Genomic DNA, 21315 nt, shown 5'->3' on the forward strand with positions numbered 1-21315 from the left:
GGACGGATGTACTATCACAATGGGGTATCAAAATGTTCGGTTTAGGGGGGTTTCTTCGGTAATGACTTGGGTATTTTCGGCGATCAGCGGCGGTTTCTGGCTTTTATTTTTCTGGTATACGGCAATGGGATTTGGAATGAACATGAACCCGACATTTTATGGCGCTGGGCGACCGAGTGTGCCTTTCGCCACGGTTGGGTTCTGGGATTACGCGATAGAAGAGATACGATGAATTAAATTTGGGATGGATTTGAAACTACTTGACCAAACGTGACTGTGATTGTGAATCAACGTGCCTTTTCCAACATTATGTGACTCGCCAACAGCGCCAACAGCGGCTATGAGACTTTTCTTTTCTCCTATGTTCGACTTTTACATCACATTCCTGGGTGGATGAAAAGTTCGTCATGGGAGCCGGTGCGTGTGACCTCGGGGTTCCACCTTGCGGAATGCAAAACATCTTCAACAAAGGTGGCAGTGTGTCGAGCGTCGAGAATAAGCCCCCGAGAGACAAGAGAAGGACTCGATGCTGTTCGACTGGGCTGCCTCTTCCTTGTACAGCTGAATCGGTTGGGGTGTACATTCCAGTCGTTGGCCCCGGGCGACGGGCGGTGAGGAGGGCGGTGCTTAGATGTGAAATCATTATGACCGTCTGGTCACCTCCATGACATGCGGGCATGAGCCAATGAATTACAGCTTCACTGTAATCTTAATGGCACACGAGGGTTTTGTAGAGAAGATTTTGAATTCATATACAATAATGACGGGTATTATCTTGTCTTCAAGATCAATCTTGGGATGGGAGGGGAGGCTTGGATATCGAGCCAATGAAATGCACATTCACTCCGAGTTACCTACCCAGGGACATGAAATTCCTTCACTGCAATTTTAACGCACCCCCGGGCTGTGACCTGTTAGACAGTTGGCCTCCTACATGTACTCACATATTTGGTCCCTCGCCTGACCGAGACCGACCTTGCTGCATTTCTTGCTGTCTCCAAGATAATTACAAGATGGAGAGGACCAGGGGGCTAAGTATCAAAGTCATGGAGCAAGTCTCCCCACGGACCTAGTATCACCTTTTCTATCCTCAGCCCTCGATGAGCATGTGTTGGGATTTGGCTTATACGATATAAGGATTCCGAGTAGAAGGATTTCTTCGAGTGCTTGGATTTTCTCACCGACCGGCCGGAGGCTCAAGGTTCGGGTGTGGGAGATGAAAGCTTTGGAGATACTCTCGAGAGGTATCGTCTGGGAGGAGATGAGATGGTCATCGAATACACACCAAGTCCAGAGACTGTGAATGTCAGATTGTACACTCTTATTCTCCGTGACATGTTTTCAGAGGCACCTGCGCCAGCTTCCGAAGCTCACATTGAGATGTATTACCGAGATGTCTGGTCCTCCCATGGGCACACCAGTCTCTCAATTCCAACTCTGCATTACCGCCAGATGCTGTCTATCATCGGAGGATCAGTTAGCAATAACTAGTTAGGAAGTCTGCTGAGGCTACACGCTAGCTTGTTCATCGTAGTGTATACATGGCAATAGAAGGGGGGGGGGGGGTTCTGAGTGGATGCGCCGATGGGACATCAAAAACCTCCGAATTTCATAGCATTCTAAACACCGCCCTAGGCTTTGATTCCCGGAGTCAAAGACTGTAAGTTGGACAACATCTCGCAAGGTGACCACCAATCTCTGCTCGCCAACTTTAGAACCAGCGCAGGGCGTCCAATAAGGCGCGACCACCACCAGCTTCACTCTTTCACTGCATTCTTGACACCTCCACAGGCTTTGATTGAAGTCCAGATTTAAAGATCGAAGTCAATTGGGCGGTGACTCGCACAGAGAGAGGCAACTTAAGGCGTAAGGCGACCACCATGTTCGCCGAATTTGAGGCCACTTAAACGAAAGGCGACCCAGCGACCCAGCTTTCACTGCATTCTTGACACCTCCACAGGCTTTGATTGAAGTCCCCCTTGTATGGTCTGCAGAGTAGCATGGAGAGGGCATGTTTACTGCACGTTTGATACCTTCCCAGAGCTGATACCTGACCTTGCTTAAGTCAAAACAGGCTATTAGAAAGCCAAGACCTTGGAGGGAGCTTCACAGAATTTTCAGCACCTGCTTAGGTTTCAACACAATGGCTCAGGCCGTGGCTTTTCAAAGGCTGCCCCCGACTGGAGAGTAGGTGTTCATGACAGACGACAAATGACCCAGTCTATTCGGACTTCTTAAAGCCAAAGCCCCTGGGGACCAGTTCTAGGTATCATACAGACGCCATTTCATCGATTCCTGATTTTGATTTCCTTTTTTGATTCTCATTCATTTAACCCGGTCATAAACCTCCCCTCCTTACCGACGAGGCATACCCCGTCCTCTACCTCTCAGAGCGCGCTGTGCGGCGCCCGGGGGCAGCTGCTGACCAGGGGCCTGGGGCTGCGCGCTCTCCTCGTTGCGGATCGTCTCGTCGACGCCGAGGATGAGGCAACTGGCCTCGGTGGCGGCCTGGATGGCGTTGATCTTGACCAGCGCCGGCTCCCAGACGAAGCGCTCCATCATGTCGGCGATGCCCTCGTTGATGAAGTCGACACCGGCCCAGGTGCTGCCCTTGCGGTGCTCCACGCGCAGCTTGTTGAGGATGTCGGTCGCGTCGAAACCGGCATTGTCGCAGAGCTGGCGGGGGATGATCTCGAGAGCCTTGGCGAAGCTCTTGATAATGGCTTGCTGCTTGTGGGGGATGTTCTTGTCGGCGAAGCGGTGGAGGTATGCAGAGACCTCCATCTCGACGGCACCGCCGCCACCGACGATAGTGTGGTTCTTGATGGCGCGCTTGACGATCATGATGGCGTCGTGCAACGAGCGCTCGACCTCGGCGATGAACTGCTCAGCACCGCCACGAAGGACGAGTGTGCAGGTCTTGGCCTCGGGGCAGCCCTCGAAGAAGTTGAAACGCTCTCCTCCGATCTGGCGCTCGTCGAAGCTGCCGCAGGTACCCAGGTGCTCCGCGAGGATATCTGAGCATGTGGACTGGACGGTGGCGCCGGTGGCCTGGACCACACGCTCCATGTCCTCGGATGTGACGCGACCAGCGCAGAAGATGTCGCGGTCTGCAAAGAACTGGGTAGCCAAGTCGCCAATAGGCAGCTTGCTGAGCACAACCTTTGCGCCCGTCTTGTAGATAGCCTCCAACTTCTTGTAGATGATCTGCCACTCAGCGTCGACAACGGCCTGGTAGTCGGACACCTGCTCGACGCGGACCTCGGCGTTGTCCTTCTCAGCCTTGAGCTCCAACTCGACGTTCAAGCACACAATCTTGGGCTTCTCGAAAGACTTGGGTTGTTGCTCGAAACCGGCGTAGGAGAATGTCTTCTTGAATGCGACACCGTTGACGAATAGTGACTCGGTGAGGGAACCGCCGGGAATCTTCTTTACGCCAATCAACTTCTCATTCAGGTCGTCCTGGTCCAGGGAGAGGACGGCGTCCACGACCACTGCGCCGCATTAGCATATGGGCTACAAGATGAGCGCATCGAAACCTACTCTTTGTGAAGAACTCGGTGTTGCGCTTAATCAGCTTGCTCGTCATGGCGGTAGCCGCCAGCTTGCCGAGCGTTTCCCTTCTGTTGCTCTCGTTGGTGTCGATAGCGATCTCCTTGATCTTGTTGACGGCCATCATAGACGCTCTCCGCAGACCTTTGATAATAACCTGGGAGCTGACGCCCTGCTCGACGTGCTCCTTGATCTCCTTCAGGATCTCTCCAGCCAAGACGACGACGGACGTTGTGCCGTCACCGACCTCAGCATCTTGTGATCTCGCAATGTCGACGAGGATTCGGGCTGCGGGGTGGATGATGTCGAGGAGCTACATACGCGTCAGTATGACACTCTCAAACTGATCCTAGTGGTCCTTCCAACCTTCATAACAGTAGCACCATCGTTGGTGATTGTCTGCCTGCCGTTGGCATCAACCATCAGAAGGTCACCTCCATAGGGACCAAGGGTAGACTTGATCGTGGCCTGGACAGCCAAGCAAGCGTTGATGTTGGAGACAATTTGACCCTTGCCTTGAGAGGTATCGGTTCCTGCGCAACATGCTCGTCAGTCACAGTTTCCAGGTCGGCAAGGGGAAGGCGGTGGGGTAGCGCACCCTCTTTCAGGACAATAATGGTCGGGGTCTGGCCTCCGAACGACATTTTGGGCGATTTCGATGCGACGAGTACAGCTGTAGGGGATACACTCGACGGTATGTTCGGGATTCGTTTGTCGTCGCGGGGGGAGGCTGTACTTGTGCTGTTCGTGGCCCAAGAAGCTTCTGGAGCTCCAAAAAATTATTGCAGCCTTTCGTGATGTTCCCCGGGCACGGACCAAGGTGTGGCTGCCTTACCTTAGCTGGATTATGTAATTGAGGAGGGGTACTCAAGACCCCTGTCCAGTTCCCCGCCAAAACCCAGGCGCAAATTCAACATCACCAATTCCTCTCGTTCTCTTGATGTGTATGAAATCGCCGACTGCCAGACCTAGCTTACGAGGATGAATGATATCCTGGTTTCTTGCTACACCCTTGCATCGAACATACTAATGATGACAGCCTGAGATATCGGTGCTTTCTCTCTAACCTTTCCACGACGCGGCATGCCTCTATGAGCTGATCCCGACAATTCGAAAGAATGTTATCACGCCAAACAGCGGCCTCGCGGGATGCAGGCTGACTTGGCGGCCTCTCCTGTGTCTGCCTACTTCATCGCCTTCTTTTGCCATTAAAAAAGGAATTTCGCCCTCGCCCATCAATTTAGCCACTAGAAAAGCTTGTTCATTACTTGCTTGGCTCAGATGATGTCGACGTTCACGTGTGACGAGAAACTTGCCCTCACTGAGATTCGACTAATTCAGCTCCTCCCAGGAGAATGGCTCGACGACCTCGAATCTAGGCTGTATGTGGCCGATCGAGATCATGAGTACCAAGCCTTATCATATGCATGGGGGGGTTCGAAGCGATCAAACCAAATCACCGTCAACGGCAAGATCCACAAGATCACTTTCAATTTGGACAGGGCCCTGCGTGCTGTTCGAAAACAGACAGAACCCGCAACTTTCTGGGTCGACTCCCTATGCATCAATCAAGATGATGCAGCCGAAAAAGGTCAACAAGTCGGTTTGATGCGCGATATCTTTGGCTCGGCCACGGAAGTCATTGCCTACGTCGGAGATGGCCTGGATCGAAGTCGAAGAGACTATTCATCTCGCTTTGAAAAAATTAGGGAAGAACCCCCGGACCATTTTCAGCGCAATGAGTGAGGCCGAATCCCGGAGACTGCTTGCGGCCGGCTGGAATATGGAGACCCGGACCTATGGGAACACCTTGAGTACGGAGCACCTGAAGCTCTGGGACAAGTGGAAAGATTCTCGACCGGGGTCACTGACAGATCATGAAGAGATCATGTGTCTATACAGTCTTCTTGTGGAACTCTCCAGAAGTCCTCTTGACCGCATGGCTTCAGCGGCTCAGTCGTTGGGACAGAAAGACGTGAAGCCAATGCTCAAAGAGGCACACTTGCCACTGGTTTCTGAACGAATGCGACATTTTGCAACAAGCGACTGGTGGAATCGGATGTGGATTGTCCAAGAGGCATGCGTCGCTCGACAGCTTACTGTTGTTTATGGCCGTGCTTCGATCCCTTTTATCTGCATTGGAAACGCGACTCGGACATTCCTACAATCACCCGCAACACACTACTCGGACTTAACCAAAGTCATTACCTTCCTGTCAGGTAAAGCAGACGCTATCAGCCCTGCTGGCCTCGGGTTGGGCATGGTTGGCAGCATGGTGGACTTCACTACGAACAACTCTCTGTTGTGGCTTCTAAGAAGATTCCGCAATCGCAAGTCCTCGGAGCCGCGCGACAAGATAATTGCGCTTCTTCAACTTGCCGAGCATATGAAAAAGGAAAATCTGTTCCAACACAACAAATTGTGGATCGAGGTTGACTACGAGGTTGACATTAGGGAGCTTTTTTCTCACGCAGCATACGAGATCATCCGCGACACTGGTCTCCTCTGGATGACTACTCAAGACCTACTTGCTAAGAGCCGCAAAGATATTCCCTCTTGGGTGCCAGATTGGTCTTCCGATTACATGGTTCCTGGTTTCGATGACAGACGACATCGTCTTCAGAGGAGGCATCTTTCAAATTCAACGCAAGCCGGGCACGGTTTCGGCAAACCGCATCGAACTCTCGGCAAGTTGCAACTAAGCACTTACTGCCTCGAAAACATCTCGATGGGCTGCTCAGTGCAGACGTAGACCGGCGGAAGCCAGTCCATTGCCTCCCCACTATGATCAGATATACGTCAGGCCCGCCATTTCAAGAAGAGAGGCAGCGATCTGCCCTAATTCTCAAAGGCGTAGCTTGCGGCGTCATTGATACCGTCAGCCAGGTCATTCGGAATGATCTCTCAAACATTGGTCAGGCCATTTTCCAGATTCGGGCAATTTTCGGAAGACAAAAAAGCCGGCATTTCTACAGAAAACCGTTCCTTGAGATCATCGCAGACTGCCTCTCCATGTCTATGTGGATTCCAAATGAACATCAAAGATACTTATTGCCAATGAAACTTAGGCAACGACGAAAAGTTTCCTACTGGATCTTTAGGCACTATGTGGGAGCGCTCAAGCCAGCGAGCCATTGCCAAGATCTCCCGGGCGATTTCGCTGACACGGCTGCGAGATGTCCTGAAGGATGTGAAGTTGACGCTATATCCTCAAAGGGAGTGCCCAAAATATGGTTCCAAGCTTCGACGGCACTTGGCGATGAACAGTCGTGGAGCAATGACCTAGATGGCGGTGAATCACACATACTCATCCGCTTGCTCAAGGATTACGACTTGCAAGAGCGGTCTGAGGCAAATGATCTTTCTTGGATGGAGGATACTGTCCGAACCATGGCTGCCGGAGACCGGCTGTTCGTTACCGACCGAGGCCAAATCGGGCTGGGCCCGGGCAGCATGTGTATGGGGGATGAACTCTGCGTTCTTGAAGGCAGACTCATGCCCTACGTGCTGAGGAAACACGTCGGAACAATCTGCACTGAGTCTTCGAGGGTCCATCAGATGGAGAGCATCATGGGTGTGCACCGCTTCACAATGGTCGGGAGCTGCTATACTGCTGGCATCATGAATTGGGGCGACGAAGCGCGTGGTTGGGGAGATAATCCAAACGATATTGAGGAGCTGGATTCAAAGCTGAGACGACGGCTCAACGCTCCTGAACTCGCCGAGACCGCGTTTCTTCTGGTCTAAGCCACGCAACATGTCGAGATAACACAATCATCCTGCGAGCTGAGCTGTGATGGTCAAGACTGAATAAGAACGAAATTTCTGATGGTATTCATCTCAGTCTTATAGCTATGGACAGAATGGGCCCCTATCCTACGCCAGTCATATATATCAACCCCTAGAAAGCCCTACACGTCTTGCCAAGAAACACCTCGATCCTCTATTTGAATCTCCACTCCACATCCTCCCAACCAGCCCGCCTCGAAAGAGTCGCCTTGCTAGATTTGCTTCCATAAATAGGCGATCGAAGACCAGAAGTAGAAAACGGCATCTCATGATCCGGCACCTGCACGCCCTCAAGCTCGAATCCGACAGCCAAACAAGCCACCGCGCCCAACAACTCGGCAAACGCAAAGCTGCGACCAGGGCAAAGATGCTTGCCACCACCGAACGGCACAAACGACTCCTTGGACCCCTTGGCAATCTCAGGCGTGTTCTTAAGCCACCGCTCCGGGTTGAACGCCTCGCCATCCTCACCCCAGACGGGCTTCTTGTGCATCACGGACGCGCTCCACTGCACCTCGACACCCTCCTTGAGGAGATACTGCCTTCCCGTCTCGTGGTCCGTGATAGTCGTATCCTTGCTCGTGACAGTCCGGCTACCGGTAACAGTATTCTCCGAGCGCAGCGTCTCGCGGTAACACGCCACTACATACGCGCACGACTTAACCAGCTCCGTAACATCAATCGTAGCAACGCGCTTGCCGCCCTCAGCAGTTATGGCCAGCGCGGCGGAAGCCTCGACCTCCTCGCGGACGCGGGCGAGGTACTTGGGGTTCGCAAAGACGTTGACAATGAGCCAGAACATGGAGGGCGCGGTGTTGACGGTCGAGGCGGCCGGGAGGGAGTCCATGGCGCCGAGCATGATGTCCGAGAGGCCGAAGCCGCGCCAGAACTCGGCGCGGCCGCGGATGGTGGCGGAGACGGTTGGGCCCTGGTCCATTTTGCGCATATAGTAGCCGACGAGGCCCGTGACGATCTTTTTGCGAGCTTCGAGGGCTTTGCCGGCGATGATTTTGGAGATCCAGCCGTATTGCATCTTGCCCATGCCGCTTTCGTATGTCCTGCGCCGGGGATGTCAGTCCTGGATATCCACAGGTAAAACAGCAGAAGCTGGTAATAGGATAGGGAGGAAGAGTTTACGTACCAGATAGCGTCAACCAGCTCCAAGTTGTTGAACGGGCTACGCTCGCCATATAAAGCCCTCGTCGTCGCAACACCAATCAATCCACGAGCCCAGTGAAACACATCATCAATCTTTTCGGGGCTACCGGGCTTGACCTCGTTGAAGCGGCTGCCAATGTAGTCGAGCGCGCTCAGGTTCAGGTTGAGCAGGTTCTCGCCGGACAGGGCCGAGATAGTGACGCGGGAAATCTCCTCGACGGCGTTTTCTTTCACGAGACGGTGGGTAACTTCCGGGTCGATGCCCATGGCGCGGCCAATCTCCTCGATGCGGGCGCCGAACTCGAGCGTTTTGTTGCGCATGGCGCTCTGGACCAAGGGTGCGCTGTTGATGACGTACATTTTCTTGCCGAGGACGGGGATTGTGTAGATGGGGAGCTTTGTGCGTTTGCTGTGTGCGGTGGGAGTTGGTGTTAGTGCCGTGTTTTTGGTTGTGATGACCTCTAATGGGTATTGCCCCCGAAAGGCGTATCCGGTCAAAGACGATACGGAAGTTTACTTACGCCAGCTTCTCGTAGACACCCGAGTACGAAGTGCTCACGGTGATCCAGTGACCGATGATGGGGAGAAGACCCTTGACGACGGGGGGCTCGCGGGGATCCACGGGCGCGGAGACGAACTTGTCAATGACCATCAGGATCGTGAAGACGAGGGGCACGGCGGAGGCAATCAGCTTGACGGAGGAGGTCGAGCTGAAGCGCTCCAACAGCGTGGCGACTGCGGTCGCCACGCTCGAGGAATCCGCCATGGTTGCAAGAAGGGATCAAGCGTTGTCGGGAAGAAGTAAGAGCTGGTCGAAAGGGAAACAAGCTTACGATAAGGAGGGGGTAGAATAGGGAAAGAGTCGTTGTTTCTTCGTCAGGGAGTCTGAGAAGACGTCCTTGGTGGTTTTATATAAGTCGTTGGACTCGTTTCGTCCAATCCCCCCCCCCCCCCCCCCCCCCCCCTTCCCCTTCCTCGCTTCCACCTCCTCGGACTCTACGTCCAAGCCGTCTCATCAAAACATAGGGTGACAGGTACAGGTCTTGTTCAACAAGGCACGGTTCAGATGAGCTTGCCCAAACCTTCTTTTCGCATATGCAACTTGCACTGCCTTGCCTTTTCTCGGTTCCTATCCCATGAGTAGGACTGGGTAGCTTAAAGCAAGAGGGGGATCCTGGGCAAACGCGACCTCGGCGAAGGAAAGGGGGGGTAGGATTACGATTTGCTGCTCTCTCTCATTGGGTCATACCAGCTTCGAGACCGCATTCTAATTGCTCAGGCTATCCGCGTATAATAAAGATATGCAAAAAAGGTGCGATACATGTGCCGCAGCAATAGCATGGCGTGTGGTTTTTCGAGGCATATCTTGCAGGAGAGTCAGGGACAGGAGTTGGAGGGGGAGCTATCCGTCAAGCTTGGGTGATCGACTCCCCCGCCAAGCTCTTGGGCCGAACCAGCATTTGGCGGGAAAAAGCGTTGTTAATTCCTCGCCCGCGCGCCAATGAAACCACAAAGGCCTAAAGAGTAGAGACGTTGCCCCGGTCTCGGTTTCGGTTCCGCATTGCCGGGGGTGTAACGATGCGATCCCCAGTCTGCCTTGTTAACTAACTTGTCTGTAAGTTGTAACAGCACAGCAGCACAGGTTGCACAGCAAGCATTGTGTTTAGCTCGTAAAGCTGTACGAAATCAGTCGGTGCTCGATATGGATGCCGCGGTGTGGCAGCGCACGTTTTTGGTGAATACTACGGGGTATGCTTTGACGACCAAGTATGCGCTGCCGCATCTGAAGGCAGCGGGGGGCGGTACGATTATCAACATTTCTAGTGTAAGTCAACCCCTCTCCCCATCACATGTTGAAAAAAACAAACAAGAAAAGGAGAAATAAGAGAACTGACAAACGTAAAGATGGGTGGTCACTACATGGGCACACCGGAACCAATCCGCGTAGCCTACGCAGCCTCCAAGGCCGCCGTGCACGCCCTCAGCCGGCACACGGCGGCGACCTACGGCCCGGACAACGTCCGCTGCAACACCGTCGCCCTCGGCCCCATCCTGACGGCCGCCCTCGAGAGGGGCATCAGCGCCGCCAGCCCGGCTATGCAGGAGGGTCTGAAGAGGGTCCCGCTCCGCAGACTGGGCAAGCTGGAGGAGGTTGGCGCGCTGTTGGCCTTTATGATTTCGCCTGATGCGGCGTACATTACCGGGGACATTTGGTCTATTGACGGTGGAACCCACGTCATGACGTATTAGCCATTTTGAAATAGTCTAAGCAGGCGATGATATACATTTGAAAGACATTCTACCTTGCCTCTATCTCTTGCCTCTCCAAATTTGCGATCATCTCTTTTAGTAGTCGTCGATTTTGACTTTGATGGGGAATCATGGAGTCGTCGAAACCATGTTTTTGAACTCTCACCCCGGTCTATCGAGTTTCCGCCTGGGCTGAAGAATAATACTGTGGGGATCACGAAACTCAAATAGAAAGTCACGATGTCAGAAGTGATGCAAACTAGTTCTGGCGTTCATGATACAAAAGCCTAACGTCAAGTTCAAAGTAAATTCCTCTAAGGTAGTATGTAGCGGAAAATATGGCATGCCTCGTACCATACTATCCGCGTATTACAAGAGTATAATGGTAAGTGAAACTTGGAGCTTGACCAATAAAGGCCCAGTAAGTCGTACAGACTAGGTAATCGTAACAACCTAGGAGTCCCCTCGGCTGTAGTCGTAGACGGCTGAGTGGAGTTGTCTTTAGACTCATGCTCTTGTCTACCTCACCTAAGGTAGGTGTTTTCCTCTGCGCTTTGAGAGGGAACACCTCCTGCAACACCTCTCGCCCCATGTCAAGAGAGTGTTACGCGGGAAGAATTAGAGATATGTACGTCTACTTGTATCACTAAATCAAGCCCTACAGCGAAGAGGGTTCTTAAAAGGAACACACAACAATCAGCCCACGGGCACCACCTGCGTATCAACCCCACACTTCATCTGCCATACAACGTGTCAAGTATAAGGTTCTGAAAGTCCGAGGGCGTAAAGTCTTGATGTCTACGTGATTTGTTTCAACGTACATCCGTATCCATAAGATGAACATTCGCGATGGGACATTGCGCAACGAGAACAATCAAGGCGGCGCTACACAACTTCAGCAAGGCTTTAAAATGCTCCAACGACAAAAGTCTCGGACCAACCTTCCATTCCTTCATATCATTTCTGGGAATCGTGATTTTGAAAACCCTAGTGGGCTAGCGCAAAAGGTTGTGTCGCTAGAAAGGGTAGTGGAAACAATCTTGGTGTAACTTGCAGTTCAAACTCCTGAAACTCGAGAGTCTTTCCCAAACAGAGACATTACGTCCACGGCTAGTACTCAACGACTGCCCCCCACATTCATCCGGATATTGCTCCAGGAATAATGACCTTGGGGTATGCCAAGTTCACGTTGTCATGCAATGACACCCCCATCACAGCCTTGGTCCTAGCCAAGATTCTGCACCCCGTTCAACCTTCCATGACGCGAAAAAGTCAGTCATTCTGAACACATCTTGTCATCAAAGCGTGTTCTCATTTTCTATAACTTTAGGGTTGTCTATTGTCATCATAAACCTTTACAACACACGCCGGCACTCACCCTCTCAACTTTGTTTTCTCCCCTATGAAAACCCGCTCGCCAAAGACACACACCCTCACCTCAACTCCGCCAACCACATCCCGCCCGACCCAAAACACAAAAGGTTAAAAAAACTAAAAAAAAAAAAACTTCATTTATGCCTTGGACAGCAGGTTCGCGCCAGTCATCTCCTCAGGCTGGGGCAGACCCATCGCAGCCAAGACGGTAGGCGCGACATCACCGAGGACACCGCCATCCTTCTTGAGGCTCCAGCCCTCGGGGGCGTTGGCCATGATAAAGGGCACCTTGTTGGTGGTGTGCGACGTCTTGGGCTTGCCGTCGGCGAACTTCATCTCCTCTGCGTTGCCGTGGTCGGCGGTGATGAAGAGGACGTAGCCCTCCTTCTTGCAGGCCTCGTAAATCTTGCCAATGGCCTTGTCGGTGGCCTCGACGCCGACAATGGCGGCCTCGTACACGCCCGTGTGGCCGACCATGTCGGGGGGCGCAAAGTTGTTCATGACAAAGGGGAACTTTTGCTCGGCCAGGCGCTTGGCGACCTGGTCGGCGACGCCGTCGGCCGACATCTCGGGGGCCTTGTCGTAGGTGGCGACGGACTTGTTGGAGGGGACGAGGTCCTGGGACTCGTCGCGGGTCTCGAGGGCGAACACCTTCTCGACGCCGCCGTTGAAGAAGAAGGTGACGTGGGCGTACTTCTCCGTCTCGGCGATGTGGACCTGCTCGACGTTTTGCTTGCCGAGCCACTCGGCGAGGACGTTGCCCATGTGCTGGGGCTTGAAGGCGATCTCGAAGGGGTAGTCGGCCTTGTACTGGGTCATGGTGACGAGGTTCTTGATCTTGGGGAACTTGAAGTCGGGGAGGACGGAGCGGTCGACGTCGCCGAGCACCTGGGTGATTTGGCGGACACGGTCGGAGCGGTAGTTGAAGAAGAAGACGGTGTCGTCGTCTGTATCCCTGTTAGTAGTTTTTCCTGGACCAGTTGGCAGGGTCACTCACCCTTGATGCGGCCCTCATCGCCGCCGACAATGATGGGGGTCAGGAACTCGTCCTTGTCCTTGTCACCGCCGCGAGCGTAACGCTCCTTGACGGTCTTGACGGGGTCGGTGCTCTCCTCGCCCTTGCCGTTGATCAGACCGTCGAGGGCGATCTGGACTCTCTCCCATCTCTTGTCACGGTCCATGGCGTAGTAGCGGCCGACGACGGTGGCGATCTTACCAATGCCAATCTCCTTGGCGGTCTTGACGAGCTCCTCCATGTAGCCGGCGCCGGACTTGGGGTCGGTATCACGGCCATCGCCGAAGAAGTGAATGTAGACCTCGGGGACGCCGTACTGCTTGGCGGCCTTGAGAAGGTTGTAGAGATGCTCTTGCTTGGCGTGCTGGGGAGGGAGATGGGTTGTTAGTCTATCGTGTAGTTTCGAATGGGAAGGATAGGTTGAGAATCTGGACTCACCACGCCACCGTGGGAGACGAGACCGCAGAGGTGCAGTCTGCCGTTGCCGTTCTTGGCACCCTCGAACGTCTTCTTAATGACCTCGTTGTGGGGCAACTTGCCCTCCTTGATGGTCTGATCAATGCGCACAACGTCCTGCCAGACAACACGGCCGGCGCCAATGTTCAAGTGTCCGACTTCCGAGTTACCCATCAATCCCTCGGGCAGGCCGACGGCAATGGAGGAGGCGTCGAGCTCGCAGTATCCGGTCTTGCTCTGGGCAAAGTCGTCCATGACGGGCGTCTTTGCGTTGGTAATGGCGTCGCCATCCTTGGGGGAGTCGGCGCCGGGCACACCCCAGCCATCAATCACGACTGTAGGAACGCAAGATCCACAAGATTAGCCAGCCGACTTGGAGATAGAGGATGATGTAGGCAAGGGTGAGGATGTAATCGGGATTGGATTTGGGTTTTGGTTGCTGGAGAGGAGGCGAGGGCATTGTTTCTGCTGGCGCGTTCTGGTTTTGGTGGCCAGTCTCGACACTCACACCACCACCACCAGCAACTTCACCAACACCACCACCGCGGGGCTTCGCGGAGGGGCACGGAGGGTCTGGAGGGTCTGGAGGGAGATCTTTGGACGTACTCAGGCAGGCCTTCTGGTCGGTTTTGGCCATGGTGAATAGGATATTTTCTGTGCAGCAATTTCTTTTACAGAAGGGGTATGGATAAAAGCAGAGAGTTCTAGGAAGTGCGTGATTTTCTCGGGGGATGGAGACTTTTATTTACGGCGGTGGTGGTGAGAGAAGTGCTGGTTGAGGAGATTTGATTGAATCAGCCCAGCCCAGCCAATGTACCTGTTCTATTTCCTGAGCTTTCCGGCGCTGGGCTGTTTTATCTGGTGTCAGTGTTTGGTGGGGGGTTATGTCATAGTATCGCCGATAATAGATCCGTGCCGTTGCACTCCGTAATCACACTGTATGTACCACCGTATCTAGCGTGTGATACACCGTGTCATCTCCGTCAGAAACGGTGCGTGGGCTGCCCGGCTGCCCCTCTGTTGACTTTCAACAATTTTTTAGCTACCAATCGCTGCCGCGCTAAAAACGCCCGTGGAAGCTCCTTGCCCCGGCGGAGCTTTCCCCCCCTTGGCCCTTGCCGTTCCAGCTTGACATGACCCTGGACGTGGGCGGAGCACACCGAGCAACTTCACCTCACCTTACCACACCTCACCTCATCCCACCAACACCTTCACATTGCGCTTTAATTGACTTTCGGAGCCTCGACCACACAGCCAACGAACACTATCCTCCATCTCGCACCTACCGCGACGCTGAGAATAGCCCGACACCTCTCCACAAATCACCTGTTTCGCCGACAATCCTCATCAGACCTCTGTCACCAACGCAGACGTCTCCTTTCAATCTACAGCCCCCGAAACCACCCACAATGCCGCCTCACCCCCTCGAACTGCCCCCAACCCTCTCCCCAGACGCCCTCGACACCCTCACCGAACTGACAGGCATCCTCACCCGCCTCCGAACCGCAATCCAAACCTCGGGCTCCTCCTCCGTCGTCGGCGGCCTCACCACAGGCGCAACCCCAGCCGGCACCGGCCCCGGCGCGACCCCCAACCCCCTTGGTTCCGCCGCCAGCCCCAACGCGCCGCTGTCCCTGAAGGACGTCCCCGCGCAGACCGATGCCCTGAAGCATAAGCTGCAGCGCGCCCGTACGCAGATGCGCACGCTCCCGGATATGGAGCGCACAGTCGACGAGCAGGAGGAGGAGATTAAAGAGCTCGAGGAGAGGATACGGATGCAGCGCGAGGTGCTGGATCGGTTACGGCACGCGGGGGTCAAGTTTGGGCATGAGGAGGGGGGACGGGGGGATAAGATGGAGACGGAGTGATGTGAGGAAGGATGGAATAAGGAGCGTTTACGAGAAGCTACCAGCGGAGGAGGGGAAAGAGGTTGCACGAAAAGGGTTTTTTTTTTTTTTTTTTTTTTTTCTGCCAGATTGAAATTATTATGATACCCCCGAAATGCGAATCACCAAGGTCGAGTTTTGAACCGAAAAAAGGACGCTATTTTCTTGCACCGTAATCATGCATCCCTTGCGAAAGAATAGCGGCCTTCCTAAAACTCCTGGCCAGGACTCGGATCCGAAACTTCAACCAGCAACGTTCTCCCTATTACATCCTGGTCGAATAACAACAATCTACGTCTGGTTCTCAATACTTCTGAACCCCGACAGCCTTGAGGATATCGTGCAAATCCTTGCCGCGCTCGCCCGGCACAACCTTTGTCCAAATCTCCTCGGGCAGCCTCTTTTCCTCTGCCAAGACGCTCCAGTTCGGGCTGGGCTCCGACTTGAGCCACTTGAAGTCGTCTACTTGATCCCACTGGTTCTTGGTAGGGTCTTCTGTGGTATTCTACTCGGCAGTCAGCAGCCGCTACTATCAGGGGAAAAAGTATGGTGCGTAAATTGTACTTACAAAGCTAGGCGGCAGCGGCGCGAAGCGCATATTCGAACAATCCTCAATAATCGGATGACTCGAGCAGTGCAGATAGATATCGACATTCCTACACTCGTGGATACGCACCTGCCGGGCAGAGACGACGATAATACTATCCGACACGCCCGTGATATGCGCCGGCCCAGCCACGTTACCCGCAACTACAAGACTCTTGTCGATATTCTTGAGCGCCAGGTTCGCAAACGAGGTGTGGCCCGAGAGCGCGATGGACATGTCGACAACACACCCCCTGAGATCGGTCAGGCGGCCGGAACTCGTCGCACGCGACGCCGAGGACGGGAGGATGATGTGCAGGCCGTCCTGGCCGAAGATGGCAATGTCCTTTGCGGTGGAGAAGCTGGGTTTGCGAACTTTGGTGGCGCTCGGCCGGGCCATTTCCTCGTTGTAGTTCTTGGGGAAGTTGGGGAGGTCGCCGAGGCCGTCTGTCTCTGTAGCCTGGCTTGAGTCGGGGGGGGCGACGACCGGGCCGCCCCGAGAGGGTGGTAGGGGGTCGGCGAGGCTGGCTCCTACCATGAGACGGGGGTCATTTTTGGGAGTGGCTAGGTCGCTGTTGGCGGTTGCTGAACTCGCTCCACGAGGCTTGAATTGGAAGCGCGAACGCGGGGCCAGCTTTGCCGTGGTCTCATTCAGTTTGTCTGTGAGAGCTTTGACGGCCTGGTGAGTGAGGGGTGTCAGCTGTGATCTGATACTTTCATCGTTGCTGAGGAAGTCATTGGGATTCAAACCCCACCTGGGCGTAGTTGCGTTGGTCGTACGAGGGGACATAGTCGGAAGCGTCGGCGACTTCGTTGGAGAGATTTGATATCCCGGCCAGGATGTGATCAATGGCATCTTGCCTCTCACCACCGACCTGAGATAGGGAGCTCACGTTGTCGATCTGCTCTTGTAGACCTGGGTGCGGGATTTCGTAGTCAGTATTCGGCCCAGAGAAAGACCAGACGACCTTTTCGGTCCTTATTGCAGGGAGGGCGTAACGTACCGATGACTTCCTCCTGAAAATGGTGGTAAAACTTCTCTTTTGGGTCCTGCATCTTGGTTACTGGGAGTCCTCCACCTACGGCAAATTGTTGAAGTACTTCGGGTGCCATTGTCGTGGCGGGAGGTATCTATATCAAAAGGTGGATATATCGAATGGTTTTATATACGAACAGAGCCCAGCACGAAAAAAAAAGAAGCTCGGGGCTTGTGTTTCAAGAAAGTGAGGGACGAAGATTGGGCCTACCTGATGAGAGGTAAGGTAAGGTAAGGTAGACAAACAAGCTGGGTGCAAGACCGCAAAAAAGCGGCGTGTCTTCAGACGGCGGGGTGTGCGACCAAGTCTGTCTTTAAAGTCCCCCGTCCTGCCGTTCGTCTAGGTACGGAAATCGAACCACGCGACTTTCTGATTGCTAGCTCGTGACAGTGTGTGTATACAGGAACGGCTGTAGCTGGGATATTGTGACGTCGCTGCACAGTGATGGCGGGGGAGAGCTAAAACGGGACAGGAACGAGCTGGAAGATCCGGGGATGGTCAAAGTCGCAGCAACTCCCGAAGTGGGTGTGGTCGTCCAGAGTGAGGTGCTTGAGTGCTCTGGGGTGTGGTATGAGACGGAAGCGAAGAAAAGCACGTTACTTTCTTGTGCGAAACAGGTGTCGAATCGGACGATGAAATGCAAGCAGAGGCACAAGCAGAGGCAAGGTGAGGTGATGGAATTCTACCTAAGGAAAGGTATGTGGAAAGACCGTAAAAGACGGGCAGCGTTTCCATTTGGCAGGGCCCCGCACGCCCCGGTCGACGTTGGGAGCCGGCCGACGCGGATTGGCCGCTCGGTCGATCGGTCGGGTTTTCTTCAGTGGTGGACCCTGGGCCGGTGCGACTGTGGGTCTGCCTCTTTCCACTCTTTCACCACTGAGATGTTCTCGTCATGCATATCAGTCACGCGAGTAGTAGCAACATCACCATTGTTTGCCAGAGCCCAGTGCAGTAGTTTCGCTGCTCAATCGAATCAAATGGGGGTTGGTGTGTTTGCTATTCTGTGCTGCTTGTGACTAGGTACCTATTACTACTCAGACAGCCAACGAACGCTTCGCCTTCCCCCGCATTCCCCGGACACCGACGCTCTGCCAAGACATCCCGGGACCCTGGATCGACGATGAGCTTGGCTGTCTGACGTCGTTTGCATGGAGAAACCTCCTCTTTACCCCAGGCGTCTCGAAAGATGAGATAGGATGAAGCATTGTATAGAGAACATCATCACTAGGCCAGCAAACATCTGAGGCACTGGTATCGGTGCAAGTTGTTAAGCCGGACTGGTGCTGGGTTAACAGGCAAAGCCTCGGAAGCACTGGCATTCCCCTTTAGTGATGCATGTAAGACCAGTCAAGGAACATCCGGTCTTTAGAGTTTTGGGGTACAGGAGGGAGCAAGCCTACTGTCGTCATCCTCCCGTCTTCTCCTTCCCAGCTAAATGAGCATGCAAGCCTGATATGCTGGCGTCGGACGATGAATATCTTGTACATGCAAACACGACTTGGGGACGAATTATAGCACGTGGATACTCCTGCGCAACGACTGGACAAACAAAGGCGATCCGCTCCGCAGACGCTCGGTATCAAATTCCATTGTAGGCTTTTGACGAATGGCCACCTCTCCATAAACTACAAAAGGAGACTATCAAATACGAGACGAACCGTGTCGAGGCAGATATAGCAGCTAATTTGCAGGGGAAGTGCTTGACGATACGCTAATTTGAATCAGTCCAGATCAAATCCGTGCAAGACATTCACGTCGACGAGGCTTTATAACCATCACATCGTTCGCAAGAAAACACCGGAACAATGACATCCGCATGGCTCTTGGGGATGGAGACCCAGCAACCGAGACACCGGGTCATTTCTATTGGACTCCACCGTCTGATCCCGTCCTGCCTGGACTGCTGTCTACGGTCATCATCATCTACGGAGGGCCCACGAGGGGCAGCATGGCCTGCAAGGCCGTGGAGGTCGTTGATCGCGTCGAAGAATTCGCCCGCGTGGCCGGGTGTGACAGCGTCAATATAGGATTCGGCACTGTCACACCGGCAATCCGTCACTCCGACTGTTCTGATTTTATCACCGGAGCACCTCACCGGAGCCTCCTGGAAGGCCTACGTATCCAACCTCAAGTCCCACGCACACGTCGATATGTGCGTGGTGGATGAAGCCCACCTCATTTTCGATTCCCAGACCTGTAGTGGCTTTCGGCCCAGAATGCTAGAACTGGGGCAGCTAACGGCAGATATTTGCCCGCGTCGAATTTTTATCACTGCTACGCTCCCACCCTCCCATCAAGGCGACTTTGTACGCGACTACCAGATCCCCGCGCCGAAGCGGCCGCTACCCACCACCTCGGAATTGCGAGTCATCACTGCGCTGATCCATCTCAGGTGCTTCTGAGAAGTAAGTGTATGAGATCTTCATCCATTGCGCACAGCTGAGGAGAAGAAAGAATCGCACGGATGTAGGTTGAGAATTACGAGGGGTAAACGGGAGTCAATTCATCAAAGTAGGGTAATGTCAACGCCGTAAGTCATGGCCATCTTCGCCGTCTATTACCCAGCAGAATACACCCGCGGCACCCAAGAAGACCTGGAGGGAGAGGCACTTTATGCTCATTCTTCACCCTTATTCTGCTCCCCGCAACCCCCCTCAAATATCTTCTCAAGCTCCTGTCTCGGCATCTTGAGCTTCTTCACCCCCTTCTCCTGCTGCCGATCCATCTTCCTACTCCAAGCAAGGAAATCCCCCGCCAAGCAGGGAAATCCCCCGCCGCGCCAATCCTCTCGAGCGCCTCAACCTTGGCCATCCGACAGGCCACAAACTCCTCCATCTCCTCCATCTCCTCCTTCTGCTCCCGCCAGAGCCGCTCCGCTTCCTCGAGCTTCTGCTGTCTCGCCCGGCGTCGTTGGCTGCGTGCGTTGACGCGCGTGAGGCGCTTCCGCCAGCTGCCGCTGCCCTTGGGGTGTAAGGCTTCCTCGCGCTTCTCATATGCCAGTACGGCGTCTTCTGCTTGCTGACGGCGGTTGTTGTCGCGGATCTTCAACCAGTTGCCCGGGCAGAGGTACGTCTCTGCGGTGGCGACGTAGTGTTTGCGCAGATCCCGAGATGCTTGGGACTTTTGGGCACTTTTTCCCTCTGGGATATCGTCGCCCGTGAGGGTGTCGCCCTCTGGGGTGGTGAGGACGATGTGGAGAACGGGAAGGGGTTTGTCAAGGAACTCGTCTTCTGACTCCATCTCCTCCTGCTGCTGCTGCTGCTGCTCCTGCTCCAGCTCCAGCTCATACTCCTGCTGCTGCCACAGGCGGTAGGCGTTGCGAAGCTGCCTCCAGTCACCTGGGCAGAGGAACGTCTCTGCGTTGGCGACGTATTGTGTGCGCAGATTCAAGGACTCGCGGGGCTCGGTGCACCATGTTCCCTCTGGAATGGCATTGCCGAAGAAGACGTTGCCTTCAGTGGTGGCGAGCATGATGCTGGGAACGGGAGGTTTCTGTTGGTGGGGTTCCTCGTTCGGGAATTCCAGCAGCATGTCGTAGTCTTCGGTCAAAGAGTCTTTCCACCAGCACTCGTTCTCTTTCTCGTTGTCTTTCTCTTCCTCGTCTTCGACCGCGCAGAAGTCGTAGTCGCTGCTCCCATCAGCGCCGTCACACCGTTTGGTGTTGTATTGGCGAGGCCGATGGGAGAGCTTGGCGGCGGCGGTGGAGAAGAATGTTGCGGCGACTGACTTACACGCCGTCATGGTGGTAGTGGTGGTAGTGGTGGCAGTGGCGGTCCTGGTATTCATGATGGTATACATGACTACGGTTGAGGGATGATGAGAGAGAGGTGAAGAGAGATTAAGAGAGTACGGTAGTGAGATGGGAGTGGGCTAGGAGAGTAGAGTTCTGAGAAGACTGTGGGTTGGTCGAGGAAAAGCGACTGTTTGTTGTTTGTATGGGAAGTTGGGTAGTGGCATATGCAGATGTAGTGACGTAAAGATGGGTTGTGGATGGGAGGATTAAGAGAAGAGTACTGCCAAGACATGGGATGTCTGTCTGTTATATAGCTTATAGCTTATGGAGATAGAACAACCATCAGTAAACTGGACAAAAAGGTATCGAAGATGGGTTTTAGGGCTTGGACAAAACGGTTCACTTGGTCTCCGAATGACCTCAAACTCTGCCAAGTAGATGGTTGAACCTCAACTAAGATGGAGTCTAACTAAGATTACT

The 21315-nt window shown here is 53.9% G+C and overlaps 9 protein-coding genes across 9 annotated transcripts; 4 read left to right on the forward strand and 5 right to left on the reverse strand.

Moving 5' to 3' along the window:
* Positions 1-2184: 2184 nt before the first annotated feature.
* On the reverse strand, positions 2185-4481 carry BDP81DRAFT_189516 (T-complex protein 1). Its single transcript, XM_060582385.1, has 4 exons — positions 4151-4481; positions 3919-4085; positions 3544-3865; positions 2185-3494 (listed from the first exon to the last, which is right to left on the reverse strand). The coding sequence occupies exons 1-4, from the start codon at positions 4194-4196 to the stop codon at positions 2356-2358; spliced, it is 1674 nt and encodes a 557-aa protein (XP_060447254.1). The 5' UTR covers positions 4197-4481; the 3' UTR covers positions 2185-2355.
* Positions 4482-4525: 44 nt separating this feature from the next.
* On the forward strand, positions 4526-7299 carry BDP81DRAFT_479773 (heterokaryon incompatibility protein-domain-containing protein; the record flags this gene model as incomplete). The annotated part of the gene is made up of 6 exons (XM_060594900.1): positions 4526-5294; positions 5368-5442; positions 5476-5973; positions 6007-6167; positions 6299-6466; positions 6749-7299. The coding sequence occupies exons 1-6, from the start codon at positions 4834-4836 to the stop codon at positions 7297-7299; spliced, it is 1914 nt and encodes a 637-aa protein (XP_060447255.1). The 5' UTR covers positions 4526-4833.
* A 196-nt stretch (positions 7300-7495) lies between these two features.
* BDP81DRAFT_392095 (prostacyclin synthase) lies at positions 7496-9265 on the reverse strand (the record flags this gene model as incomplete). The annotated part of the gene is made up of 3 exons (XM_060587657.1): positions 7496-8399; positions 8483-8908; positions 9021-9265. The coding sequence occupies 3 exons, from the start codon at positions 9263-9265 to the stop codon at positions 7496-7498; spliced, it is 1575 nt and encodes a 524-aa protein (XP_060447256.1).
* Positions 9266-10095: 830 nt separating this feature from the next.
* Positions 10096-10749, forward strand: BDP81DRAFT_404665 (short-chain dehydrogenase/reductase SDR; the record flags this gene model as incomplete). Its single annotated transcript, XM_060588917.1, has 2 exons — positions 10096-10324; positions 10405-10749. The coding sequence occupies exons 1-2, from the start codon at positions 10202-10204 to the stop codon at positions 10747-10749; spliced, it is 468 nt and encodes a 155-aa protein (XP_060447257.1). The 5' UTR covers positions 10096-10201.
* A 1292-nt stretch (positions 10750-12041) lies between these two features.
* On the reverse strand, positions 12042-14378 carry BDP81DRAFT_422404 (2,3-bisphosphoglycerate-independent phosphoglycerate mutase). The gene is made up of 4 exons (XM_060589985.1): positions 14201-14378; positions 13577-13929; positions 13121-13502; positions 12042-13070 (listed from the first exon to the last, which is right to left on the reverse strand). Exons 1-4 carry the CDS (start codon positions 14229-14231, stop codon positions 12262-12264), a joined length of 1575 nt encoding a protein of 524 aa, XP_060447258.1. The 5' UTR covers positions 14232-14378; the 3' UTR covers positions 12042-12261.
* A 625-nt stretch (positions 14379-15003) lies between these two features.
* BDP81DRAFT_459339 (RNA polymerase II transcription mediator complex subunit 9-domain-containing protein) lies at positions 15004-15462 on the forward strand (the record flags this gene model as incomplete). The annotated part of the gene is made up of 1 exon (XM_060593525.1): positions 15004-15462. One exon carries the CDS (start codon positions 15004-15006, stop codon positions 15460-15462), a length of 459 nt encoding a protein of 152 aa, XP_060447259.1.
* Positions 15463-15623: 161 nt separating this feature from the next.
* Positions 15624-17387, reverse strand: BDP81DRAFT_189562 (tubulin binding cofactor C). The gene is made up of 4 exons (XM_060582386.1): positions 17070-17387; positions 16821-16981; positions 16049-16744; positions 15624-15985 (listed from the first exon to the last, which is right to left on the reverse strand). Exons 1-4 carry the CDS (start codon positions 17176-17178, stop codon positions 15785-15787), a joined length of 1167 nt encoding a protein of 388 aa, XP_060447260.1. The 5' UTR covers positions 17179-17387; the 3' UTR covers positions 15624-15784.
* Positions 17388-18398: 1011 nt separating this feature from the next.
* BDP81DRAFT_189591 (uncharacterized protein) lies at positions 18399-19534 on the forward strand. Its single transcript, XM_060582387.1, has 2 exons — positions 18399-18693; positions 18828-19534. Exons 1-2 carry the CDS (start codon positions 18557-18559, stop codon positions 19267-19269), a joined length of 579 nt encoding a protein of 192 aa, XP_060447261.1. The 5' UTR covers positions 18399-18556; the 3' UTR covers positions 19270-19534.
* On the reverse strand, positions 19465-20370 carry BDP81DRAFT_422415 (uncharacterized protein). Its single transcript, XM_060589986.1, has one exon. It carries the CDS (start codon positions 20340-20342, stop codon positions 19800-19802), a length of 543 nt encoding a protein of 180 aa, XP_060447262.1. The 5' UTR covers positions 20343-20370; the 3' UTR covers positions 19465-19799.
* Between the last annotated feature and the right edge of the window lie 945 nt (positions 20371-21315).

Source organism: Colletotrichum phormii, assembly GCF_030913505.1.
Source record: "Colletotrichum phormii strain CBS 102054 chromosome Unknown BDP81scaffold_6, whole genome shotgun sequence".
Classification (NCBI taxonomy): Eukaryota; Fungi; Ascomycota; class Sordariomycetes; order Glomerellales; family Glomerellaceae; genus Colletotrichum; species Colletotrichum phormii.